Source organism: Larus michahellis, chromosome 4, assembly GCF_964199755.1.
Source record: "Larus michahellis chromosome 4, bLarMic1.1, whole genome shotgun sequence".
Taxonomy (NCBI): Eukaryota; Metazoa; Chordata; class Aves; order Charadriiformes; family Laridae; genus Larus; species Larus michahellis.
This window is the reverse complement of record NC_133899.1, coordinates 14,678,845-14,703,144: the sequence shown is the minus strand read 5'-3', so window position 1 is coordinate 14,703,144 and position 24,300 is coordinate 14,678,845. Positions and strand designations below refer to the sequence as shown.

Here is a 24,300-nt window from a genome sequence, read left to right as displayed (position 1 = left end):
TTTGGAAAATGGAACATAAACTCAGTTTACTTATCTTGAGTTCTGCCGGTAATCTAAAAATAAGGAAAATGTCTCTCTTTCAGTATCTATCTTTGCTGATCGCACTGACATTAGCATTCAGGACTGTATACAGAGTCAATCGTGTGCATATTGGCTGCTTTGCTCTGTGTCTGAATTATACATGCAGTGTATAGAAATCCATTGATTTGAAGAAGCATTTTGAAAGGGGCCTTTCATGTCACAAAAGAAATGCGTTCCCATTTTTCTTAACTATGCTCAGTTCCCAATCATATCCAACTGGCAGGATTGCCAATAAGTGCTACTACATACCCAAACCATAATCTTAGCTGTCAAATAAAATTACTGCACATTTTGACATGCTAGAACTGTTTGTTATTTTGTGCTTGTGGAAATAAAATGACCTTGTTAAACATTCAGATAGGCTTTGCACATGCTTCATATTTAAATAAAACACAAAAGCAAAGAAATACAAAGTTTATGATGACTGTCCTTAGCATGTCCTACTGTACTAAGAAAGCATTGCTACCTGGTAGCTCAGAGTATGCACTGCCTGGGTTTAATTCTGTCTCCAACACATCTTAAGCAACAAGAGTAGCAGAAAAAATACTTGGACTTTGAGTTGGGGAGTACGTGTAATTCCATCTGGAGAAATGGAGATTTAATGTCAAAGTTTAAAATAATTCTTCATATAATAATCCATGTATTGTAATGTAAGGAAGCACTCAGCCCAGAGTGGGTGCTTTCTGAGCCACTTTAAACCCCATTAGGTATATATGAATGAAGTGGTGTATGGTTATATTATAAACTCATTTCCAACAGTTGCATCTTGCGCAAAATAGGCACAAATATTTGGATAAATTGTGTGTATTTTCAGACAACTGTATAAACACTTGTTAATTCCTATAATTTTCCAAGGCCCTCCAATTGATTTTTACCTCACCAATGTTTAGAAGAAATGGTTGAGGTACAGAACACATAATAATCTTGACCAAAGCTGTATTGTGCATCATTGACGTGACTGGGAGTTAAACTCCAAAGTTCCCTGTTTCTAAGCTTGTTCTTGGTTTACTGCCTCTTTTAGTAATCCTCTCATAAAAATAATGTTCTATCTAAATGCTATTTTCCCTTACAGATCTCTAGAATACCTAGAGGAAAAAAAAAAGGAAGGGGAAATATACTGGCAGTTACAATCTCTTCTTTTCCCCCAGAGGATATATATCTGTCTGTCAGCTGCAGTGTTTTATTCAGCAGTTAAAATAAACCATGTATTTTGACCTCTGCAGATAAGTAGTAGGAGGAGCCCTTTGTTGACAATAGTTCTTATACACTCATCTGCCAGCCAAATATTATATTGTTTAAATAACTTTAGGATTTAAGGATAGTATGTTGCTCTGTCATGCCATAGAAATTTTGGATCTATTGGAGGGGGGGGGGGGGCAAGCTTTTAAATCTGTTACTAGTTTATAGTTTCGATACATCAAATGGAAGAGAAATTGAGGAAGAATTTACACCATTATTCATCTTGCAACAATACAGTCTGCTACATTAGCTAAGGACCTTGATATTCCTGTATGCTGGTTCTTTATAACTTGCTTTGTGGTCTTGGGGCTAGTCATGTGAACACTACGCTGATGATAATACTGCTAGAGAAGTTTTGATGGATTCATCAGAGTATCGGTTACTGTCAAATTTGAAGTAGCAATTTTTTCAGGAAGCATACAAGAAATGGAGTGAAAATTGCTTTCTAAGTGAGAGTATAAAATTTTGTGCAATGTGACAAGCATTTCAATGTAGGAAAGAGTGTGCCACTCCCTTCTTCCCACCCTATTTCTGACATGCAGAATACTACTGACACTGATAAAGTTCCTGCCAAAAAGCCAGACTGATCCATCTTAAACTTCACTGACAGCTTTCCTGTTGCCACAAAATGCTGTAAAATCCATAGTTAATCCAATGGAGTTGCTATCATACATAAACACTGTGTGATGAAGAAATTTTTGGCCTCAAGCCAAAGCAGATGACAAACTTTCATGGCAGAACACATGCACTGATTTCTACCAAAATTGTCGTGTATATTTATCAACTGAGATATAAATCTGAATGCCCACACAACAGCACACTGTAAAGGCTTTTCTTCATTTTACTCATAGGAAAAAAAAAAGTTAGGTATAAGCAAGCTAAAAAACATTTAAATCTGTTTTGCTAAATTCTCTTATGCTAGGATTTACACATACTGTCTGGCATGATAAAAACACTTTTCTTGAAAAGTTCACACTACAGGTTTAAAAATCCTTTAAGTGCTTTCATACTCTGTTACTGCTTTAGAACACAAGAGGAGGCTTGTGGGAGAGGACGTTTTACATATTACATGGATTATAGGTACAATTTAAATAGGCTCCTTTTTTCCAAGCACCATCCAAACTACTTTCTCAGCAGACCAATGTATGTTCTGCATAAACAAGTAGAGAAGTGTATCCTACCTCACATTTTCATAATACAAACAAAAACATGGAACGTTTGTAGCCTACTTGATGCTGTTAATTGTTGGTTGAACTGCCATCTTTGTCTAAACTTGTATTTAACAGACACTTTTAAAATGATTCTGGTTTTAAGTGTAACATATATGACATTTACAGTTAATCCAGAGGAATTTAATTCCAGAGGAATTTATAATGCAGACTAAATAAATGCATACTAAGAAACATTCTTTGGTTTTGAAGTATTCCTTTTTAAAAAGCATTATGAGAAATAATAGAAAATAATGGGTCACAAATACTAAAACAGCTGAGCATTAACAGCAGAAGCCAATTTTGAGTAGATTATTGCTATTTCAAACTGACATCATTTAAAAACTAATTATTGGGGCTTTTACTAAGCTTTTTTGCCTTTTGTCAAATGAGTGACTTGGAAAAAATCAACCATTCTCTAACATTTGACAACTCATTTCTGTAACAGTATTGCTCTAGATCCCACAAAGTGTTTTTTTATTATTATTTTTCAGAAAGCAGATGACAGAGAGAAGCGACAGGAGGCTCATCGGTTCCATTTTGATGCTATGTGACATGCCTTAATATTTATGAAGGAGCTACTACTCATTTGCTCAATTGAAATAGTAAATTATGATTTGTAAAATGATTACTGTGAAAATACTGCTGGTGTGCTATTTGTAAATGTTGCATTATCTGGTATTTATTTGGAAAGTATTAAAAATAGACCTGAATGTTTCACAAGGCCTTTCAGTTAATAGACTGTATATAATAGCATTTGGTCTTTATTTAACAGAACTGTAAATTTATTTTTCTTAGTAAAGGGATCATATTGCATGTACCATTGTTTACGTACCACCAATTCTTTAGTAATATTTGATAGAAAGAAAACTGTGTAAATAAAATCTAGCATTTCAGTGAGCAGAATACTTTGTACCACGTGAATTGGTCTTGTTGTTTATACGTTCCTGGAAAATAACCTGCACTTCTGAAAGTTAAGCTCGAGCAATTTTTCAGATGACTTGATCATTAATTATTTTGGTTGTAACTAAATGGTGCTCAACCTAAAGTATTCTGTATTTTTCTTTGTTTAAATCCGTATGTGCAATAGTTAAAGAATTTGCAAACTAAAAGGAACCTGCAATGTTAATGCTAGTTCAGTAGCTCATCATGGGATAGATGCAGTATTTATGTGTGTTAGTTCTAGAGAGAAGAAAACACATTAAAAAATTAAAGTCATAAAAATTTATCAGCATTACATAAACTGCTTTTATAATTAAACTACAACAACATTTATTTTGGAAAGGCCTAAAGTCATGATGAAAGGAACTTTTTCTTTTTTTTTTTTTAATTATAGGAAGGGTATGGGATTTTTTTTGTTCAGTTTTGTTTTTAAAGAAGTTAAAACAACCATTTTGGAGTAGAAGGACAGTGGCGATTGACTCCCTAATATTTATTGCTAAGGGATGAGATATACAGAGATTAATTAAGATTAGAATAGGACACTCAGAATAAGCCATGTACATTACCTATGTACACGACTATGCCCAAATTTCATAAGGCTGTAGTAATCACATATGACAAGTCACTCAACTTCATAGATTTAAAATGGCGATGAAGGTACAACTGCTCAGTGTACTTTGGATCCTGAAAGAGTCTCTAAAAATAATCACGCTTTTTTTTAATAGTTATTCCTTAGTGATATGAGTTTACATGATTAATTGTGCATTTAAATCTGTCAATTTGCATTCCTAATAAGTACTGTTTGCTAAACCAGAACACACTTTCTCAACAAACTACACAGTGTTGGACTTACAGGCAGTCACCTCTGCAGTAGGTATCTGCCTCTGGTCTGGCACTTGCCCTGTAGCCTGCTGCCCTGTAACGCTACCATTCTTGCCAATACAGGAACAGAAAAGAGAGAACAAGTACAAAGCTGAAATGATTGTGTCCACCCTGAATCACAGTTTGTTACCATGGCAGTGCTGAACAGTGACCCATTCATACAGCAGCACCGAGCCAAAAATCAGAAAAGTGCTGATAAGCGCTCTACGAAGCTGTGAAGTTCCACGAGATATTTCTAATACGAACTGATCAGATGCCAACAAAGGAGCCTTTCATATTACATTACTGTTGTTATTCAGGATAGCATATTTCCTTAATGCACACCTTTAATATTTCTCTTAGACTGGCATGAAAAGGTAAGATTTTTTAGATAAATATTTAATGCTGTTGGAGTTTTTAAACTCCTTTGATAGAATTTGCTCCCAGCAGCAAAAGTAATAACAGATTTCATAATTAAGAGGAAACCCAATTCAATATATTTTCCTGCCTTTTTCAGGTGGTGGGAGAATAAGGCTAAATGCATAATGCCACTGTGGCAGCAAAGTTTTCTGTAGCCCTTTATCACAATATAATAAACATAGATTAGCCTCCTTATGTTTTTTTGAAAAACAATTAGGAAAGAAAGAACCTCATGCTGATATTTAAGCTGTTGTCAAGTTAACAAAACAATGAACTCTATATCTTTTGCTTTAAGGTATTTTGCATGCTCAATAGTGCATCATTGCATCACTTTAGATACAATACATTATTGGCGCTTTAATAGCTTTCTTATAATAAAGTTTACCACAGGTTCTAACTACTCATAGCTTGGCTCACAACAGTATATGCATATTATTTTGAATTAAGGCATTAAATATTGTTAAACTTGTTGTCAAAGGTTTCATGTCGTACTTTGGTTTTCTATTCTATAAGCATCGAAAATATGTTTGACTAAGGTTATTACCATTCTACCAGTAAGTTTAAGAAAGCAACATCAATTAGGAAGTGTAGTTCCAGGTGATGGTCACAGTAACTGAGAAGTGAGAAATAGTTCTAACTACATAAATTTTCAAAGTGCATCCACCATAACACAGCCCTGGTGAGAAATGCGCTTGGAAGGCTTCTTCAGTGTGAAATCTCACCTATATAAAAATACTGTTGACACGCCAGCTGACAGATGGCTGTTTAAATACCATCTTTCTTTGTTCTCATTTTCCATGAGAAGCTTTAAGATTGAATCTTCCTACCAGATTTATCATTAATGCACTATAATCCCCCCAAAAAAGAACCAACTTTTCTGCTGCAGATTAGCTGGCATATTCTATATCATGTGATATTCCTCCTATGATGAGGGCAGCTTTCTTAACAGACAGCTGTATTAAAAAACATTCGCTACAGTTAATTGAATAGTAATCACTATAAATGCACCAAGTCAATTCAGGACTTCTATGACTACTTTCAAATAAATAACACCTAAATAGAGCAGGAGACGTCAGTCCATAAGTTTCTACTATATTATAATAATCAGAGCTTAGTTTTGTTAAAGCATTAACCGTGCCAGTTCTGAAGGTTTTAATAACCAAAAGAATTATTCTTTTCAATCCAGAAAATAAAATTATGCTTAAAATAATCTCAAACTTTGCAAATAAATAGTACTAATTCTAAAGGGATGGACAAATTTTTGGATCAAAGACTGAGATGTGTGTCAAGAAATCAAGAGCAATAGAGATGTTAAATCTGAAATATTGTTATGCTGTTTCAATAGCCCTATTATCCATTCAATTTTTTTTTTTTTTCATTTTGGCAACCGGATCTTTTTGTTGAGGCACGAGTAATATTGGCCTCAGCTGTCACTTTGAAAATAATCAGCCACACAGCACTATTTTTATAATTAATTCCTGTCTTCAATGAAAAATGGGATCACATCTATGATACAATCCATAAAAACTGTAAAATATATGCTAACCTTATTCTGAAATTCCTGAATTTCTCAACTGAAGCTAGAAAAGTTTGTAGGTCTGTTCTAATACTCAATATAACTGTATTGCCTAGAAGACAGAGAAGTACACAGTAAGCTTTCTGAAAACCATCAGTATTCTTCATGACTATTTGAAAGTTTGCAGCGTTCTTAACTCAGTAGTAAATAACAAAGCCAATTACACATATTTATGTATGATTACGTTACCATATTGAGGCACTTGCACCTTCTATCATTTTCTAATTAGAAATTGTATATAATTAAGATTTATAAAATGCACCTAAATCCTATTGACAAACACAGGTACCAGAACAGTTAAAATGTAACTCCTAATTTCCTTTCATAATTATTCACTGTCGACATTTATATTTTTGCAGCCTCTTTTGAAAACAATATCTAAATAGCCTCAAACGTAGTAAAAAACTGATGGTCTAGGGCTATTTGTGATGTACAATCTGCTACTCAAAAGCAGCAAATACTTTAGGTAACACTAAAAACTTCTAGCAGAACAGCAAAACAAAGGAAGTTTTAAGGAAGAACTGTTGGGAGGAGGCAAAACCAGTTCTAATAATGGAAATGCAAGCCTTTTATTGCAGCAGAGCACCTGATTTAACTGTTTATCCAGGTATTTACCTACATCAAAGTGAGCAGTCCCATTGCCTTCTGTGAACTACTCCCATTCAAAAATAATCATGGTGACTCAAAAGAGCAGCAGAACAATACACAACTGGTTGTTCAAAAGCTGTCTTCCACCTTTCTTAGCTCCCAAACTCGAGTTAACTCCAGCTTACAGCTGGCCTGATGCCGTGTCACACCATTTTCTTCCCTGGAAACTAGTACTCTGCAGGCTTAGAAAATGGGAAGTGAAAATTTCTTCAGACTTGCCACTAGCTTACTACAAAATATTTTAAAGCACCACCTATAACAAGAACTCTAGCAAGACAAACCGACAGGGATGTCCATATGATAAATTTCTCTGAAAGCGGCAGTAAATGATGGCAGAATATGCCCCAAATCCACGAGTTGATGCTATTACCTGTGTCCCCCACACTGACGGCTTGGTGGAGCCCCGGGAAAAAAACAGGATGGAAAAGCTACTACACTTCCCCAAGCGTGTAATAGCTCAACCTTCTGATGGACAAACTAGAAGTTCAACTTTTCAGTTGAACTGACTGTAGCAGATTGGGTCTTTGCAATTACTACAAACTGATACTGAGCACAAGATATTACTAGGTTTTTCTCCTACTTCATTGGTGTAAGACAATTGACCACAAGTAGTTTTCTTGAATGCAAATTCAGCTTGAGATCTGAGAGTCAGGCTAGTTCGCTCATTTGTTATATCATCATAAGTAATAAAAATATCTGAGCCAAATTTTTCCATCCACTACCCTGTGCATTCCAAAAAGAAGGAGAAAAAAAAAGCAACCCCGTCTCCTAACAATCTGCGCAACAGCATAGTCAATTTTAATTTTGTGCTTATGTACTTGCAGAGAGGATAAAAAATTGTGGATGATGCACAGATACACTAGAAAATATTAGTCTGATGATAGATATTTTCTTGAGATATTATAGTAAACATTTTTGTTAGTAAAGAAAAAAATGCAAAGTAGGTCCATCTAATGAGGACTTCTCTTTATATAGGAGTTTTCACAATAGAATTTAACATTTCATCACACCACTATAAAAACATGGTTAAGAGGTGAAGAGAGAAACTGCTTTATCCACTACTGGAATGCAGGAGCTATTTAACAATTCATGGAAAAACTACCCTTCGAGAAGGGCTGTATCATCTCTATTTAAAATTGAAAGGACAATTCGAGTAAGCGGAATAATATAATTATGTAACTTGGGGTTTTGCCAGAGCATCAAGCTTAATACTTCATCAAGCTTCTTAGGCCACTGAGATGGATCTTTAATACCCAGAAAAGCTCGGGACCCTTACTATAAGGTCTCGCCGGGTCTCCCCGGCGCCCCGTGGCCGAGCTAGAGCGCTGGGAGAGAGGGCGGGAGGGGAGCCGCCCCCCGCGCCTGCCGCACCTCCCGCACCGCAGGGCTCCGCGCTGGCTCGGCCCCCTGCTCCGCCGTCCCTCCTGCCTTAGTTCGCCATAACTGACAATCATATCGACTTGAAGAGCCTGAAATATTTAACCGATAATCTGAAGCAAGAGAATGACCTTTTCTAACGGGATGTGCTGACCTTTGAACATCGTAGAAAGAACTTAACGTTCAAACACACAGCTCTAAACCACAAAGAAATCAGAGCTTCGCCTCTCACAAACACGTTCGAGACTGTAGTGAGCGGCCCTCCTCCTTAAGCAGACGGAATCGCAAGTTGCAATTCTGCATCTAATTTACAGTTTGCAAAATCTAATGAGTCTATCGAGTAGGTTCCAAATTCCTTCCATGAAGTGTCTGAGCTCGGACAGCGGAGTTCCGCGTGCGGTACCGAGGTTCACACTCGCACCATTGTGCACGACCGCGGTGGGAAGAAGAGTTAAGTGGAGACCGTGACCTCCCGCATCCTGCGAGCGGGGCTGGAGGCGGCTCTCGGGCACGGGAATCCCGCCGCCGCCGCCGCGCCCGGCCCCGCAGCCCCCGCGGTGGACGGGCCGGGAGGGCTCCCACCGCCCCTGCCCGCCGCGTGAAGCTTGGCAACACGCTCCGCGCACCGATCTGAAAATCTCCTTGTTTCATTACTTCGGGATGCTAAGCAGAAGCTCTCAGCCTCACATAATCAGCAATGCTAGGGAAAAGACATCCTATATGAAATACCCTGAGATACTTGAACCCGCGTTGCCTGTGGGAGATTTGAAAAAATCTCTAATGGGCTTACATGTGTTGCTGTAATTTTACACGTCGTCTATCGGTACGGCAGCCTCTCGCGGCCATGCTCCCGGCTGTCCGGAACAGCAGCGGCTCTCGCCCTTACACACCTCCAACGCCAGCTCGGAGGTGTCCGGGAGGACGCGGAGCCCCGGCCCCCACCGGGTGCCCCCGTGGCGGGATCTGCCGGCCGGGGGCTCTCCCTGCCCGGCGGAAAGCCCTTCTCCCGGGGGCCACAGTCATCCCCCCCCTCGACATCGCCACCTGCCCCCGCCTCGGGCCCTTTCCCTAAGTAACATCTCCCCTCACAAGCTAACCCGATGTGATGGATAACCAGAGGGATGGGAGCCAGGGCAGGCAGCAGGCTAAGTGCGCCTTTTTATTAACTTCTTGTAAAGTAATAGCTCCATTTTAGCTGTCACTCTTGTCAGACAACAGCCGCACAATAGCGTGTGATGGGCTCTTCCCGGCGCCTGAGCTGCAGGCAGCACACTGCAGCCAGGCAGGCAGCTGGGCACGCCGCACGGCTGGGGCCGCCCGGGCTCTCTGCCACCAGTGAGGGGGAGAAGGGGAGGATCAGAAGACGAAGGGGAGGACTGGCTTCCTTCTACCCCACCAGGACCACACTCACATCCCAAACAAAGGCGGGCAGCCGGGATTCAGGCTCACCCGAGCCGCCGTGTCCCGGAGAGAGGCCGAAGGCTCGCGCCCTCCGCTCCGGTCGCCGTGGACGCGTTCCGGGCGGCCAGCGCCGCCGGGCCCCTCTCGGCAGACGGGAAAATCCCGGCAGACGGGCGGGGAGGAAGGGGCCTGAGGCATGATGCACGGCGCGGGAGCGGGGCGGCGGTGCCTCAACGGGGCCAATACCGGCTCCCCTACCGGCTCCCCGTAGGGACGGGGCGAGGACGGCTGCTGCCCCTCCGCTACCGCTACCACCGCCCCCGCTCAGTTCCCGGCCGGGCGGGAGGAGCGCAGCCGCCCCGCCGGCTGCGGCTGCTTGCGGGGCTCCGTGGGGGGCGGGCACATGCGTACAAGCGGCTCATCCAGGCAAACACCCCTCACATCTTAAATGAGCTTCATTTGCCGACAGCCGCCTCAGTCGGGCTGGGAGCTGCTGGTTGCGCTCAGACCGCCTGACGGGGAGCCCCCCCCCTCTTCTCCACACCCCCTACCCCGGGACAGGGGAGCCCCGACGGAGCCCGCCGCGCCCCGCTCTAGATGGGACTGAGCACGGCAGCGGCGGAGGCTCCGGGCTCGGGCGGCGGAGGCAGCTGAGCGCGCCCCGCGCGGGGGCGGCGGGCATGGCCGCGGGCGGGCGGGGGCCGGCCGAACCGTAGCCGCGGGCCACAGCGCCCTCGCGGGGGGCCGCCGCCGCGCCCGGCCGCGGCCATGGAGCGCCGGTGATCGCCGCCGTCGTCGCTGCGGCCCGCCGGGAGACAATGGCCCTGCACAAACTCTGCTCGGTGCTGGAAGGTAGGAGCCGCGGGCGGCACGGCGCCCTCCGCGGGAGAAGCCGCGGGAGAAGCCGGAGGGGAGACCGCGGTACCCCCGACTCTGCCCCAGCCGCCCTCCCACCGCCAGCGGAAACTTTGGTACGAGGGGCACGGGGGCTGCGCAGGGGGCGGCCGCCCCGCCGGTGCCGGGGCTGCTCCTCCCGGGCAGCTGCCGCCCCCCACGCCGCCCCAACGCACCGCTTCCCCGGCGGGCGGCTGGCGGGTCCCCAGCCCCGCTCTGCCCTGCTCCGCGCGAAAGCCAACGCTGCGGTGCCGGCTCCGGCTCGGGGCTGCGGGAGCACCTCGGTTTATGGCGGGGGGGGGCGGGGAGTGTCACAGCCTGGAGAAAGGTGGGTCACGGTGGCAGCGATCCTGCCGCGGTGCCCCGTGTATTCCTGAGACACACTGAGACTGGAGACTACGTTCCAGTCTTTTCACCGTAAAAATACCTTCTGCTTTCTGAACTCTGCTAACGAGCTGCCTGACAGTGATCGGGTTATTGCAGTTGCTGTCGGGAGCAAGATCCGTTTTCAGCAAGGTTTTAACCAAATCAGTCACCCGAGTCACACGCTGCTGCCTGGCAGGTATTCACCTGTGCGTCTCGTCCGCTTGAGGCTTTTAAATCTTGTTTCTAACTTCTTTAGGTTCAGAGGTAAACACAACTGAGGAAGGCTCCTCACCCCAGCATTTCTTTGTCTGTGGTGTTTAATTTATACACCTCGACAATGGGCAAGGGTTTCTGTTAGAAAATAAAGCTAGATATGGCAGTTAACCTTGTGCCTCGAGAGACTGTTTCAACACTGTATCTTTTTTAGCAATAGCAGACTTGAACCATCAGGGATTTTTTTATTATTAAATTATTCCATTAGGAAATTCTGGAGCGTCTGCTTGCATTATTGAAGCCAACAAGGCATTACTGCAGAGTGGAGAACTGTTTCTGATATGCATTGATGTCCTCCCATGGTATGAAAGTTGTAAAGAAGTCTGTTTTAAATCCAGAATGTTTCCACAGCCTACAAAATCCCATGTTCCTGGCCTGAAGGACAGATATCTCGAGGGTTTAAATAAATATTTTTCATTTAGTAGCATAATAATTGAGAGACGGAAAATACTTGCTCTCAATAACTCTCTGTCTCCCTATATAGGTGCAAACCATCAGCTGAGTTTAGATAACCTAGAAACATAAGGCTTACATGGGGGAGAAAAGGCATTTAGATTTCTTTTTTCTACGTCCTCTTTAAGTAACATACTTAAATATCATAAACCAATATAAACCAACCATAAAATACAACTGACACTTCTACTTCTTAATTACTTTCTACATGCAAAGATTTAATTACATTTCAGAAATACGTGATTGCTGCAAATTTGACTATAGAGGTTTTCTCCTGAACAGACCTCATGCCATTCTTTAATGATCACACCAGTGTACAGGTAAAAAGACCTTCTACAGGAAGTTTTTTGTACTATTCATAATCTATAAATTGCACAAAGCCATTAGTCAATGAGCTGTTAGTATTCTAAATGCATCACTTGCCATGACTACAGAAACAACCTATCGTTGCTGAGCATCATACATTTCCTTTTATCTCTCTTCACTTGAAGTCTTCATATAGTCCGATTATTACATCTAATCACAAAGAAAAAAAGCATTCCTATAAATAGGCACATAGATTTAATCCCAAAAGGAAGCTGTTGGGAATAACATTCAAAGTAAGCCTCCGTACTTCACAAGTTGCATCTTAAATTCTGCATGGAAGCTCTACCTACAGTGGTGGTAATTTTTTTTTTTTCTCTCCATACAAATAGCTTTATGTGCAGAACTGGGAGAGTTCTGCTAAACCATATATGAAGTACAGTGAAGCACAGTATATTGTGAAAAATCATGTATCTTTTAATTGTACTTAGAAACAGTTTAATCTTCTGTTCTTAACATGGAATGCAAATGGACATTCCTGTCATCCACAAAGGTTATATTTTTTGTCTGTATACCTCAGGGCAGAAGCGCGCCCATCACGCTCACTTTGTGGTAGTTCAGATTACACTATTAATCTATTACACTTGTTCTACGTTCTTCCTCAGCTATCAATAATAACGTCTCATTTAAATAAACATCTTAATATACTTCTTACTGCCTCTCTCCATAGCGTTCAGCAAAACTTTTAAAAGTCTCATGCTGAATCCCATTGTCTCACGTTGATTATTTGCTCTCGCCCAGATCTGCCAGCCAGGAGTGCTGGGTGGAAGCGGTGATGGACCACAACAGCACTGAGGTTGCAATAGCTGCAGGTTTTGCTGAAGTGGAGCCCAGCCAATGCCCACCTGCTTTCTCAGTGGTGTATGTCACCTGTTGGAGGCCAAGGTGCTCGATGCGGTTTGGTTGTTGAAAGACAAAGCCCTTTCCTCCTGTCTTCAGTTCTTAATGAGATTTTAAACACCCTAGAATCATTCTTTAATCCTAGCACAGCTTGCAAAATGCAACTGCTCTACAACAATAAAGCATTATAACCCTCTGCTTCACAAGAGAGAAAAGAACTGCTTTCTTAATAAAGACATGTTCCTGTTATGCATTGGAAGTGAATATATCTATCTTGAATTTCCTCATATCTGCTATTCCCCCAAAATGTGTTTGCCAAGTGCTTGTTCCTATTCTTCAAATATGCTCACTCTTTCATTTCCATATGCTATTATTTGGTTAAAAAAACCCACAAACCCTAAGTGAAGTCCTGATATACATTAGTTTTATATTATATTCGATTAACTTGAAAAGCCCAAAAAGAGAATTCTGTAGTTTCTATCCCAATAATTCCACAAGCAGCCAGGGCTAGAAACAAATTACTGCCACTTCTGGAAAGTCGAAATTCCCAGCCTTCCAATGAGCTACAGAACTATTTCCAACTCTGGCAGGTTGCAAGAATGTGGCGTACTATGATTAACTTCCTGCCATTCTGCTCAGCCCTCTCATTTGCATTTTGGCATGATTTTAACAGCTAATTTCTCACAAACAAGTAGTGTTAGGAAGTAATGCTTCCTTCCACACAAAAGCTAGGAATTATGGCCTCCTGTTTCCAAAATCAAAAGGTGTAATAATGTCCCAAAAAGCTGAAAACAAGCAGAGAAAAAAGGTCATTTAAAAATCAGTTAATGATTTCATTAAAACCAAAAGCAAAGTACTGACTGTAGAGGCTACAGCAGCCCTAATGAAGGCACTATCAAGTGTGAATCAGAATTTAAATTTTTACTTAAAAATGGTATCCACTTGCACTCAAAAAAAGCTAAGCACCAAACAGCTTGCACCACTGAGCAGGTAAGCAGAAGTAACTCAAGTACCTAGAATAGGATTTAAAAAGCTGCTGTGTTATAAACAAGGAAAGTGTTTGGTGGTATGTCTTATGCCTTGCTATTAATACATACACAAACTTAATATCCAAAACGCATCACTCCCAGAGTAGCATAACTTGAAAATTAACTCCCTAGTTTTCCTAAGGCATAGTTGATGGTGACGGCTAATTTTTCTACAGAACAAATTGGTTATAATTACATTGATAATAATAGAAGAGTTCAATGTATAAATGAGGTATGCAGTTGTAGCCGGAGTACAGAATAACACTGGATTGAAGCTAAAGGAGCTATTGAATTATGTATCCCTATCTAATGAAAAAGCTAAGATTTCCAGCACCTTCCCTAAGGTTTAATTCACAGAGAGAGATTAGACAGAAAAATTGCCCCCAAAATGAAACTTTATAAGCTATGCATCGTTTATGAACCTGTCAGAAGTTTGAAATATAATTCATTGCAGGAATGGTGAAGAGAGCTGATCAACATCTGCAATTATACTGGAAATTGTGCATACTCTTGTACGTGTTGTTTACACACAAACCAGGTTACACGCATAGGGATGGACACGCTTATCTGGACTGAAGCAAAATCTGAACCGTAGTGTCTTGGATACAGCTGGGCTTCTTGCACTGCAAACAAGCTTGCTGCTTTTCTGCCTTATATACTCCATTTTTTTAATTAATGAAGCACTTATAGCCTTGGACAACTTAAATGATTCTATGAAATAGCTTGCTACCTCTATTGATATTTGACTGACAACGGCCACCTCAAATACTGCAAGTGGTGGGGAAGCGTAAATTTTTCAATAAAAAATCAGCAGGTAACTTTTCATGAAAAAAATGCACATTTCTTTTAGCTTATCTTTGTGCTCCACTCCATTTTCTGTTTTTACAAAGCTGACCCACTATGCAGCAGGAAGGGACTACCAATATGTTAACAAAACATTTCACAAAACCTCCTTTAGAATACAGTGAAATTCATGAGCACAGACAAGTCTCTTTTTAAGGGACTGAGAGTGAGAAGCTAGAAAAAAAAATTATACTCTGTACACAAATTATTGTCAGACATGACAGAAGACAGCAGAACTTTTAATACTAATTTCATAATAGACATTCCTGAAAAGATTTCCACTGAAAAATACACTACGTTGATAATAAAGAACGAGAGATTAAGAAGTTTGGTACAATCAGATCTATTTTTAAGTCAGAAGTATCACTATCCTAGTGTTCTAGGAATAAGTAATCTCTGGGAAAGATGTATTCAGAATAGTCATGTACAGCAGGATCAGTTCTGTCAGCTACAGGGAAACCGTCTGAACTTTTAAGTCAGTGTATATATTTTAATAAGATTTTTGGAACTCCTCATCAACATGGTTTGCACATGCAGCCTTCTCATCAGTCTCTTGCTACACACAGTTTGGAGATGAAAAAAGATCTTTCATATAAAAAGGAAAGATTCTATTTTAAAAATGAAAGATGCCATTCTTCTGGCAGGAGTTCTGCTGGCAGACATAGCTAGGAATGGATTATAAGTAGCAGGAGCAACTAGTAAAATGAAGTAGCCGACAGCTGCTTATACATCTCTAATGGAGGAAGGGATCAGAAATGTTAAATGTTTTAAGCAAACCTGGAGGGGACTCTGTCAGTCCATCCAAGCGTGAATTGTTCTGCAGAGGATTTTGATCAAAGGGACATGGAAGAACTGCATCTACTTCCTGAATCAGTTAACCTGGTTTTTCTGCAGAGATGTGGGCTCCCAATTTGTTTCTTTGGCAGTCTTAAAGAGAGGAATCCCTACTGGAAACAGCTGGAGTGAGATGAAACTGTTATATCTGAGAATAGACTTGAGTGCATGCAGATATCCTGCTGGCATGCTAATGGCTAACAAAATTTGGATCTTAGAAAGGTGCTGGAGTCACTGTTAATAGCTGGTGAAGCCCACTTCTGCTATCAGGCTTTGTGAGGAGGACTAAAAATGGGCTGGCAGCTCCACTAGCATGCTCTGGGTAAGATTTACAAACAGCTACAATATGTCTTGCCTGATGCATACCTTCATCGCTGTTACTTCATTCTGTGGCAATCTTGCAGTATATTCCAATATGAGGAAATCACCGGAGCTGTTAATAGGCTAAGTTATAGGCACCCACCTTAACTACTCTTTGATACTCCTTTTACCAGTCTGCAGATGTCCTGTTGAGACCACAAGAGATTAGGGAATATATACAGACTATGAATAATAATAGCATGTGGGATTCAAAAACTGCTGTGTTTTCATCCTTAGCAATAGAATTGTTTTCCTAAAAAAGCAGCAACAGATGCAATCCAGTATTCCTTTTATCAATTAGCAAATGTCACCAAATGCTAGGAAGAGAGAAAAATCTAATTCCCTGGAATTTACAGTTTGTGTTTCTGAGCTAAAAATGGCTTGAATCAGAAATGCACTTAATTAGCTTTCTGAAGGAAAAGGAGGTGACCAGACAGAATTACATAAAGTTGGGTGTCTCTTTTCCTTCCCCCACTTTACCTTGTCTTTCTAAGTTGCAGAAGTTCCTTACAAGAAGATCAGTCAATCACTTTGAATTTGTGCAGCATCTAACATCAGGGGACCCTACACTTGATCGGCGTCCTTAAAAGCAACCAACACACGTATAAGTGATTTATGTTGTATATATAATCTTGGCCAGAGAATAAGATAGGATATGACATCACAAATGTCCCCACCACATTAATAGATAACATTAATGTTTAGACTTAACGAGGGGGAAAAAAAATGGAAGTCAAAGCTGGGATACTGTGATTAGCAGTTACTGAAAGTAACATTAATTTTAGCACATGGAGCAAATTAGGAGCTAGGTTTAAGAATAGTACACAGTAAAGGATTCATTCCCATAAGGCAAAACATAGTATATAATTAAGATCAAGCATTTGTTACTGTAGGCTGTATCTGCCAGAAAGAAGCAGGCATCCTGGCAAGATTTTCTAACATGCATGACCTGTGTGTTGCCAGTTACTGTCTATTTGGACTATATGTGTACAAGGTGCTGCCTAATCCAGGGAGTACAGCACAGAGATAAAACAGTGAATCCTGCTTTAAGCAACGTCTATCATCTTTATCCCTAGGATTCTGATTACCACTATACTAAGAATGTGTAATACTCTAAATGATTAAGTCTTTATTTAAAAAATTGGTGGAATTTTTCACACTGTGTCTCAGTTGTGCATGACTGCTCCCCAGTTTGATATTCAGCTTGCCCTGCATGCATAGATCCCCCACTGTCATCACTGAAGACAGACGCTGCTCTCAGAGCCGCACAGCAAATCTAGTCTGTTTTCTCTATATGTGAAGATCCCTAGAGCATGCAGAAAAAGCAGAGGAAAGACATACCATAGGGAGCTCAGAGCAGTACTGTATCCCATGAAATCTGAAGAATGCATCTTGCCAGAAAGTACAAGCACATGTCAGATTTGCAGCCTAAAGCACTTGTTTTTCTAAGCAATACACTGATTTCTCAATATTGGGTTGAGCACCCGTTTACTATAAAACTAACTATACTATTCTTATTTTTAAAGAGAAATAGGAGCCACTCATTTGTGAATCTCTCTCTATATACTTCAATAGACAAATTAACAATTTTTTTTGCAGCTTGGATTCATTTCAAAGAATTTTAATAAACGCCAGCAAAAAAAGTCTTGACTCCTGTAAACAATGCACAGTTTATTACACCAGTTCAGGGGATTTTTTTTATATTATTCCATAAGCCTATTTCAACAACAGAATAGTAATAAGAATTTGCAATGTATGGTTAATGTCTTCACTCTTAAAAATTTATACAGCAGTCTGCAGGCTATGTGATCTAAAATATTTCATGCAAAGAAGTGAAGAAAATGAAAAATCAATTATTTTAAAAACAAAGACAGAAGCTTGCTGCTTTTTCTTTATTTCTCCTTGATGTTCACACAGGTAAAAACTATCAGATCTTTAAACAGTAGTACAAAAGTATGCACTATAATTCGCGGAGTAAAAGTCTGTAGCAAATAACAGATTCATGAATAAAAGAAGCCCCTCAGTCTGCCTCAGTGGCTGTGCTGCTGTTGGCTTAATGATAGCCTCTTCTACAGTGTACATATCATAAAGTAGAAGCTCAATATAAGGTGCAGAAGCACTAACCTCTATTATGTTTACCAACTAAATATCTCTACATTTATAAGGTCAGTCTCCCGTATTTCAGTGTCCTTTAGTAGAATTCTCACCACTCTCCTCCATTAAAAACAAAGCAATCAAACCCACCCTTATATCCCTTTGATACTGAACGCAGCCATGCAATCCTGCACTGTTTGTGCTGTTGCTTATATTAGCAAACCATGTTCAAGTGGCATTTTTAGATACTTACTACTTCTGCTTCCTGTACCATAATAGAATATGGAGCTAAGTCCAGAGTTATCTTTCATCCACACTGAAGAACAGTCCTGTCACAGTGATATGTAATAGACTTTAAAAGAGGAAAAAAGAAGGAGCAGAGGAATGCTGTGTTCCATTGCAAATTCAGGTGCATTACAACTATTTGAATTTCAGTTTATCAGAAATAACAAAGCTCGTTCTTCATCCTTCTGAAAGTGCTACAAGACTTTAGTAGAAGTAGTTTGGTATGTCTGTTCTAATTGCTGTGTGTGTGGCCCCACATGCAGTGCATGCAGGACACTGGGTCAGCACTAGCTCTCCACTGCACCATCCTACAGAATCTGGCTCTTCTCTAGACATCTTCCTTCCATCTTACTGACTTGTATGGTCCAAATTAGTCTTCGAGATTCAAAAATATTTTTCCAGGAAGTAGTATGGATTTAGGACACAAAGTGATTGCTTTGTTGTTTTTAAAACGCACACAAAAATGGGTTAATGGAAGTGGTCTAAAAGGTCTAAAAATATCCTGACTGATTTTTTTTCCTTCTTTCTTTTCCTTTCATCCTGTACATTGATAAGCCTTGTTTTCAGCCAAAAACCTCCTGTTTGCGATCCAAATTATACTGGGTCATGTAAACGCACACAGTTTAAGGCAATACTGCTTCTGGTGTCCCTGTCCAGTATTCTGAGGAAGAACAGATGTAAGTCCTCTCTCCACCTTTTTGCTACCAATGTCACAGAGATAAGGACAGCACACATACAGAGTATTAGTCAGAGACACCTCTTTTCTTTATCGTACTATCACCTGAGATAAAAGTAATGGCAAAGGAAGGCCCTTAAACATTTGCTACCCAGGCTTGCTTTGAATACATCTTAAGGGTTGTTGAGAGCATTAGAAGGATAGACATTGCCAGAGAAAGGCAAGAGATGGAAGAGATTAAAAATGAAGAGGATGAAAAGGGCACGGAACAAAGAGAAGATGGCCCATACACACTATATCCACTCATCCATATAACATGACAAAAGGAAGATAATAAGACAAATATTCAGCCCATTTATCTTCTGTAATTGCCTGCATATCCATGCTGTTCTGCAGGAAACATGCACTGTTCTTTTGCACTTACACACACACACAACAGCTCTGGACTATTTATAGAAACAGCACAGGTTTTAGTGAAAGCCAGTCAGATTTTCATAATTCCTTTTAGGAGACTTCTTTCTGTATCCACATCATTTCAAGAAGGGAAATCACTGGTTAGTGTAACTGAACATCTACTCTTATGTTATTTCTATCTGTACAAGAGAGCACGATGACTGAAATAAACATAGATGCTTACTGATATTTTCAACGTGAAAAAGAAAGGTATACTCTAACAGTGTTAGCCATAGTAGATAGCTGTACTAAAAAACCCCAAAGCAAACAACAAACCTGCAGATTCCCCACTGTTACATGAAAGTGACTATCTGCATTAATTTTGTTAGTCATTAAAGTATTTATCTTACTCATATTTCTGTGTTTGTTTGCTTTAAGAAAAAAAGACAAAGCCTATTTTGCATTTTAAGAAGCAGCACAACAAGTTATAAAGAGATTGCTATGTCCTTGCAAAATAGAGGGTGGGCGTAGCCCATCTTTAAGAAAGGTTAATTCAATAGAAGAAGTGGTCATGATTTATATATATATGACTGTGGAAACTGCATTTACTTTAATGACAAAAGCCAACTTTGAAGTGTTGCTCCAAAATCCATGTAGAAAAAAAACAAAGAAAATACATAGACAACTGTATAACCACTATCAAGTTTCTCTGTTAGGGACAAGCTGTCTCAGGAATACAAATGCATTATAAGTTCATGCACTTAAGCTCAGATCTTTGAGTGTGCAGTTTAAACACAGAAGCCACAAAAATAAACTGCAAATAATTTTTAAATAGTAGCATCTATATAAGAAACATTAAAAACTAAAAAAAATCTGAAAACTAATGTCAATCATATGCTAATAAAGATGGGATATTTATTTATTTTATTTGCTTTATTGAATAGACTCACAGAGTCATTTAGATTGGAAAAGACCTTTAAGATCAAGTCCAACCATTAACCTAATACTGCCAAGTCCACCACTAAACCATGTTCCTAAGTGCCACATCTGTCTTTTAAATACCTCCAGGCATGGTGACTCAGCCGCTTCCCCAGGCAGCCTGTTCTAGTGCTTGATAACCCTCTTCAGTGAAGAAATTTTTCCTAATATCCAATCTAAACATCCCCTGGTGCAACTTGAGGCTGCTTCCTCTTTTCCTATCACTTATCACCTGGGAGAAGAGACCAACCCCCACCTTACTACAACCTCCTTTCAGGTAGCTGTAGAGAGCAATAAGATCTCCCCTCAGCCTCCTTTTCTCCAGACTAAACAACCCCTCAGCTGCTCCTCATAGGACTTGTGCTCTAGACCCTTCACCAGCTTTGTTGCTCTTCTTTGGACATGCTCCAGCATCTCAATGTCTTTCTTGTCGTGAGGGGCCCCAAACTGGACACAGTACTTGAGGTGTGGCCTCACCAGTGCAGAGTACAGAGGGACAATCACTTCCCTAGCCCTACTCACCACACTATTCCTGATACAAGCCAGGATGCTATTGGTCTTCTTGTCCACCTGGGCACGCTGCTGGCTCATATTCAGCTGGCTGTTGACCAACACCCCCAAGTCCTTTTCCACCAGGCAGCTTTCCAGCCACTCTTCCCCAAGCCTATACAGCTGCACGGGGTTGTTGTGACCCAAGTGCAGGATCCAGCACTTGGTCTGGTTGAACCTCATACCATTGGCCTTGGCCCATTGATCCAGCCTGTCCAGATCTCTATGTAGAGCCTTGCTACCCTCAAGCAGATAAACACTCCTGCCCAACTTGGTGTTGTCTGCAAACTTACTGAGGGTGCACTGAATCCCTTCATCCAGGTCATTGGTAAAGATACTAAACAGAACTGGCCCCAATACTTAACCCCGGGGAACACCACTTTAAAGACGAGTGAATATCCGTAACTTGAAGACCAGTAATGGGTACTAGATACCTTCTTCTGAAGGATGAATTTTCAATCTAGAGTGAGTCAGCAGTGATTAACAATTGATACTTTGTATTGGGATAATGACAGTTGGGACATATATTTTCAGTATATTAATATTGATGAAAATCCAGAATTGTTGCAAAGATGGAAATTGCAAAAATACCTAAGTCTTAACCTACTATCTCATAATCCATCCCTAAAAATCAGCTAAGCTTCTAGGAACATAACACGTGTTTGCGAGACCCATATGGTGTCTTAGAACACCCACAGTTGTGAACTCGACTTACAAGGGAGAAAGTGGCTGTCGGTGAGGAAAGTCTCATAATGATACACATCCTGTTCTAATACGGGTAGAGAGAAGAAAGGGCAGCAGAAACATACGTAATACAACACAAATGCTAGATGGACACTTCTGGGGCAGACTTTGATTCCTTTTGTCTTTCCCCAAGATAATATATCTATGCCAACATTACGGTAGCATCTAGATGAGTTCAGTCAAGATCACTGTAGTTCACAGTCAGTGCGTGTTCACTCTGGAACTCTCTTAAGGGCTGAAAGCCTAACAGCAAGTCGGGGAAAATCACAGATAGAGAAAATGCTGTTTCAGCACGTGCCACTGTAATGCCTGAGCAACAAGAGTAGAAAACTGGGGAAATAAAATCAACTCCTTGAATGTGACAATAAAATTCCTGCTGAAATCTTTTATTTCCTGCAGGGGTGAGGCCATGCCTGTCTGACATAGTATTAACAAGTAGATTAAGAACATGGGAAAGGACATACCAGGTCAAATCAAAGGTCCATCTAGCCTGGTATCTTCTTTCACAGAGATATAGAAGCAGAGGTCTCAGAAAGAGTATAAAAGTCGAGCAAATTATTACTTGCCCCAAATATTATCCCAGACTTCCAACAACTTACGTCTTAAGGAGTTTCTGAAACAGAATTTTCTACCTTAAGGATGTGTTATGAAGTACGTGCATTAAAAAAAATAAAATCTTCATTTACTTTGAACATGCCACTTTCTAGCTTTGTCTGATACCCCCTGGTTCTTGTATTGGAAGAGACAAGAAGTAGTCGTGCTCTATTCACCCCCTCAATGACACTCTTGATTTTTTGAAGTTGTATTCTATCTCCCCTCAGCCAGCTTCAGTCCAGGGCAGAGTCCTAACCTACTTAGCTAGTTCTCTTAAGATATGTGTCCAGAATTGTAGAGATACTCAAGATGGAAGCAAATGAAAGATTTGAAGAGTGGCATAATTACATGTTCTATTTTATTCTCTTTTCCCTTCCTGGTAATCCCTATCAATTTGAGGAGACAAAGCATTTTAAGAAAATCTCGACATTAAGCCTGTTTTAAAACCGTTGATGAACGGTGGAATATGGAATCTTTAATACGTGCTGTTCAGACATAAGTATAAACATAAGGGAAAGGCCAAAAGCAAAACCATCTTGACAGCTTCTTTTTAGGGAAGGAAGGAAGAAGAAAGAGGGTTGGGGAAAGAGCGTAACAAAATCTTTGATATTTAGTCAATGAAAATCTAGAAAATGCCAGCACGTACCAACACCTGAGACTAACACAAAGCTTCAGCAAACCAGAGTGCTTGCAGCAGTGCATATCCTAACAGTGTCCACATCCTAGCAGTTGTCACTGCTCAGAGTAAGTCTCCCCATTGGTAGAACTTGTATCTGCTCGTTTTCTACTGCTACATCATTTGTAGAAATCACTGTTATTGTGGCAGCATCACAACTACCAGTCTTGCAAGCACAGTTCTGTAGTGCTCCTAAAATCCACGTAGGGATAAGACTATGCAGTGTCTCTTGTGGACCTGATTAATTTCTTGGAAGCTGAAGAAGTCTTTTGTACGTGTTATGCATATGGAGTTTTAGGATAAATATGGTTCAATATAGTAGTGAAACATCTTGTTTCAGGATATAAAAGTTATATAGAAGATAGATACCATTTAATTTTATAAAATGCTTGCAAACTAGTAGATACTCTAGAAAATATTCTTAAAGTCCCCTCAAACAATAAATTGCTAATCTCACACAAGCTTTCTTAAGGAACCTGGAAGAACCGACAGTGCACTTAGGCTGCTCTGGTTTTCTAAAGTTGAAATTTTAAGAAAGCACAGAAATTAATTACATATTTTTGTATGTTCTGAGTTGTTTTGGTTCATGATTCTAGGATTTGCATGAATCGAGACTGCAGAAAATGGTCTATAATACTGATGAATTACTGATGTTTTTCCTGTCTGATTTCTCTCATCAGTGTTGCTAGTAACAATCCTTGTAGTGGAAGGGATTGCCGTTGCACAGAAGACACAAGGTACAATTTTGGTTTGATTATTTTCTTTCAAAAAATGTAACAGTTTTATAATTTCTAATTAAGCAATATAAGTGAAAGAAAGTATTTGTGTTCACGTATTAATAGCTCCTGAATTGCCAAGATGAATTCCATTATTTTCCATTTTCCCCCCTATTTACTGCATTTTTCCAACTGAACAAAGCCACCCAGTCACAAAGAACATGGACATTCACTTACCCAGTTAAAATTCTATGGTTTTAGACCTTAGAGGTGGAAAAAAAACACCACGGAAATGCATGTTTTCTGTATCTGACAACAAACTGTTCAAATAGTCCACCCACAAACATTTTTGAAGCCTGCTGAGTGGGGAAGGCATCAGTTTCACAAACCTTATTTTCTCATATGTGGGATCAGCCTACACATAGGAGAGAAGAATTCCTTGAACTGACACCTACAGAATTTCCTTGAACAATTTCTGCAGGAGAGACTAAGTTTTCACCCCCATAAATCAAAAAGCTGCCAAGATACCAGTAGAAGGTGATGTAATTTACTGGAGGCAGCTAAGACCTGTATCAGGATGGACTCCCT

General features: G+C 40.4%; 2 protein-coding genes across 2 annotated transcripts in view; both read left to right on the top strand.

The window, feature by feature from the left end:
* Positions 1–5,231, top strand: part of ITFG1 (integrin alpha FG-GAP repeat containing 1) — an 86,175-nt gene extending 80,944 nt beyond the window's left edge. Inside the window, exon 18 of the mRNA XM_074583068.1 lies at positions 3,023–5,231. Coding sequence (XP_074439169.1) covers positions 3,023–3,082 — 60 coding nt within the window. The 3' untranslated portion in view covers positions 3,083–5,231. The remainder of the gene's footprint in view (positions 1–3,022) is intronic.
* A 4,961-nt stretch (positions 5,232–10,192) lies between these two features.
* The window catches only part of NETO2 (neuropilin and tolloid like 2), a 34,330-nt gene continuing 20,222 nt past the window's right edge, over positions 10,193–24,300 (top strand). The window contains exons 1-2 of the mRNA XM_074583054.1: positions 10,193–10,605; positions 23,677–23,733. Coding sequence (XP_074439155.1) covers positions 10,572–10,605; positions 23,677–23,733 — 91 coding nt within the window. The 5' untranslated portion in view covers positions 10,193–10,571. The remainder of the gene's footprint in view (positions 10,606–23,676; positions 23,734–24,300) is intronic.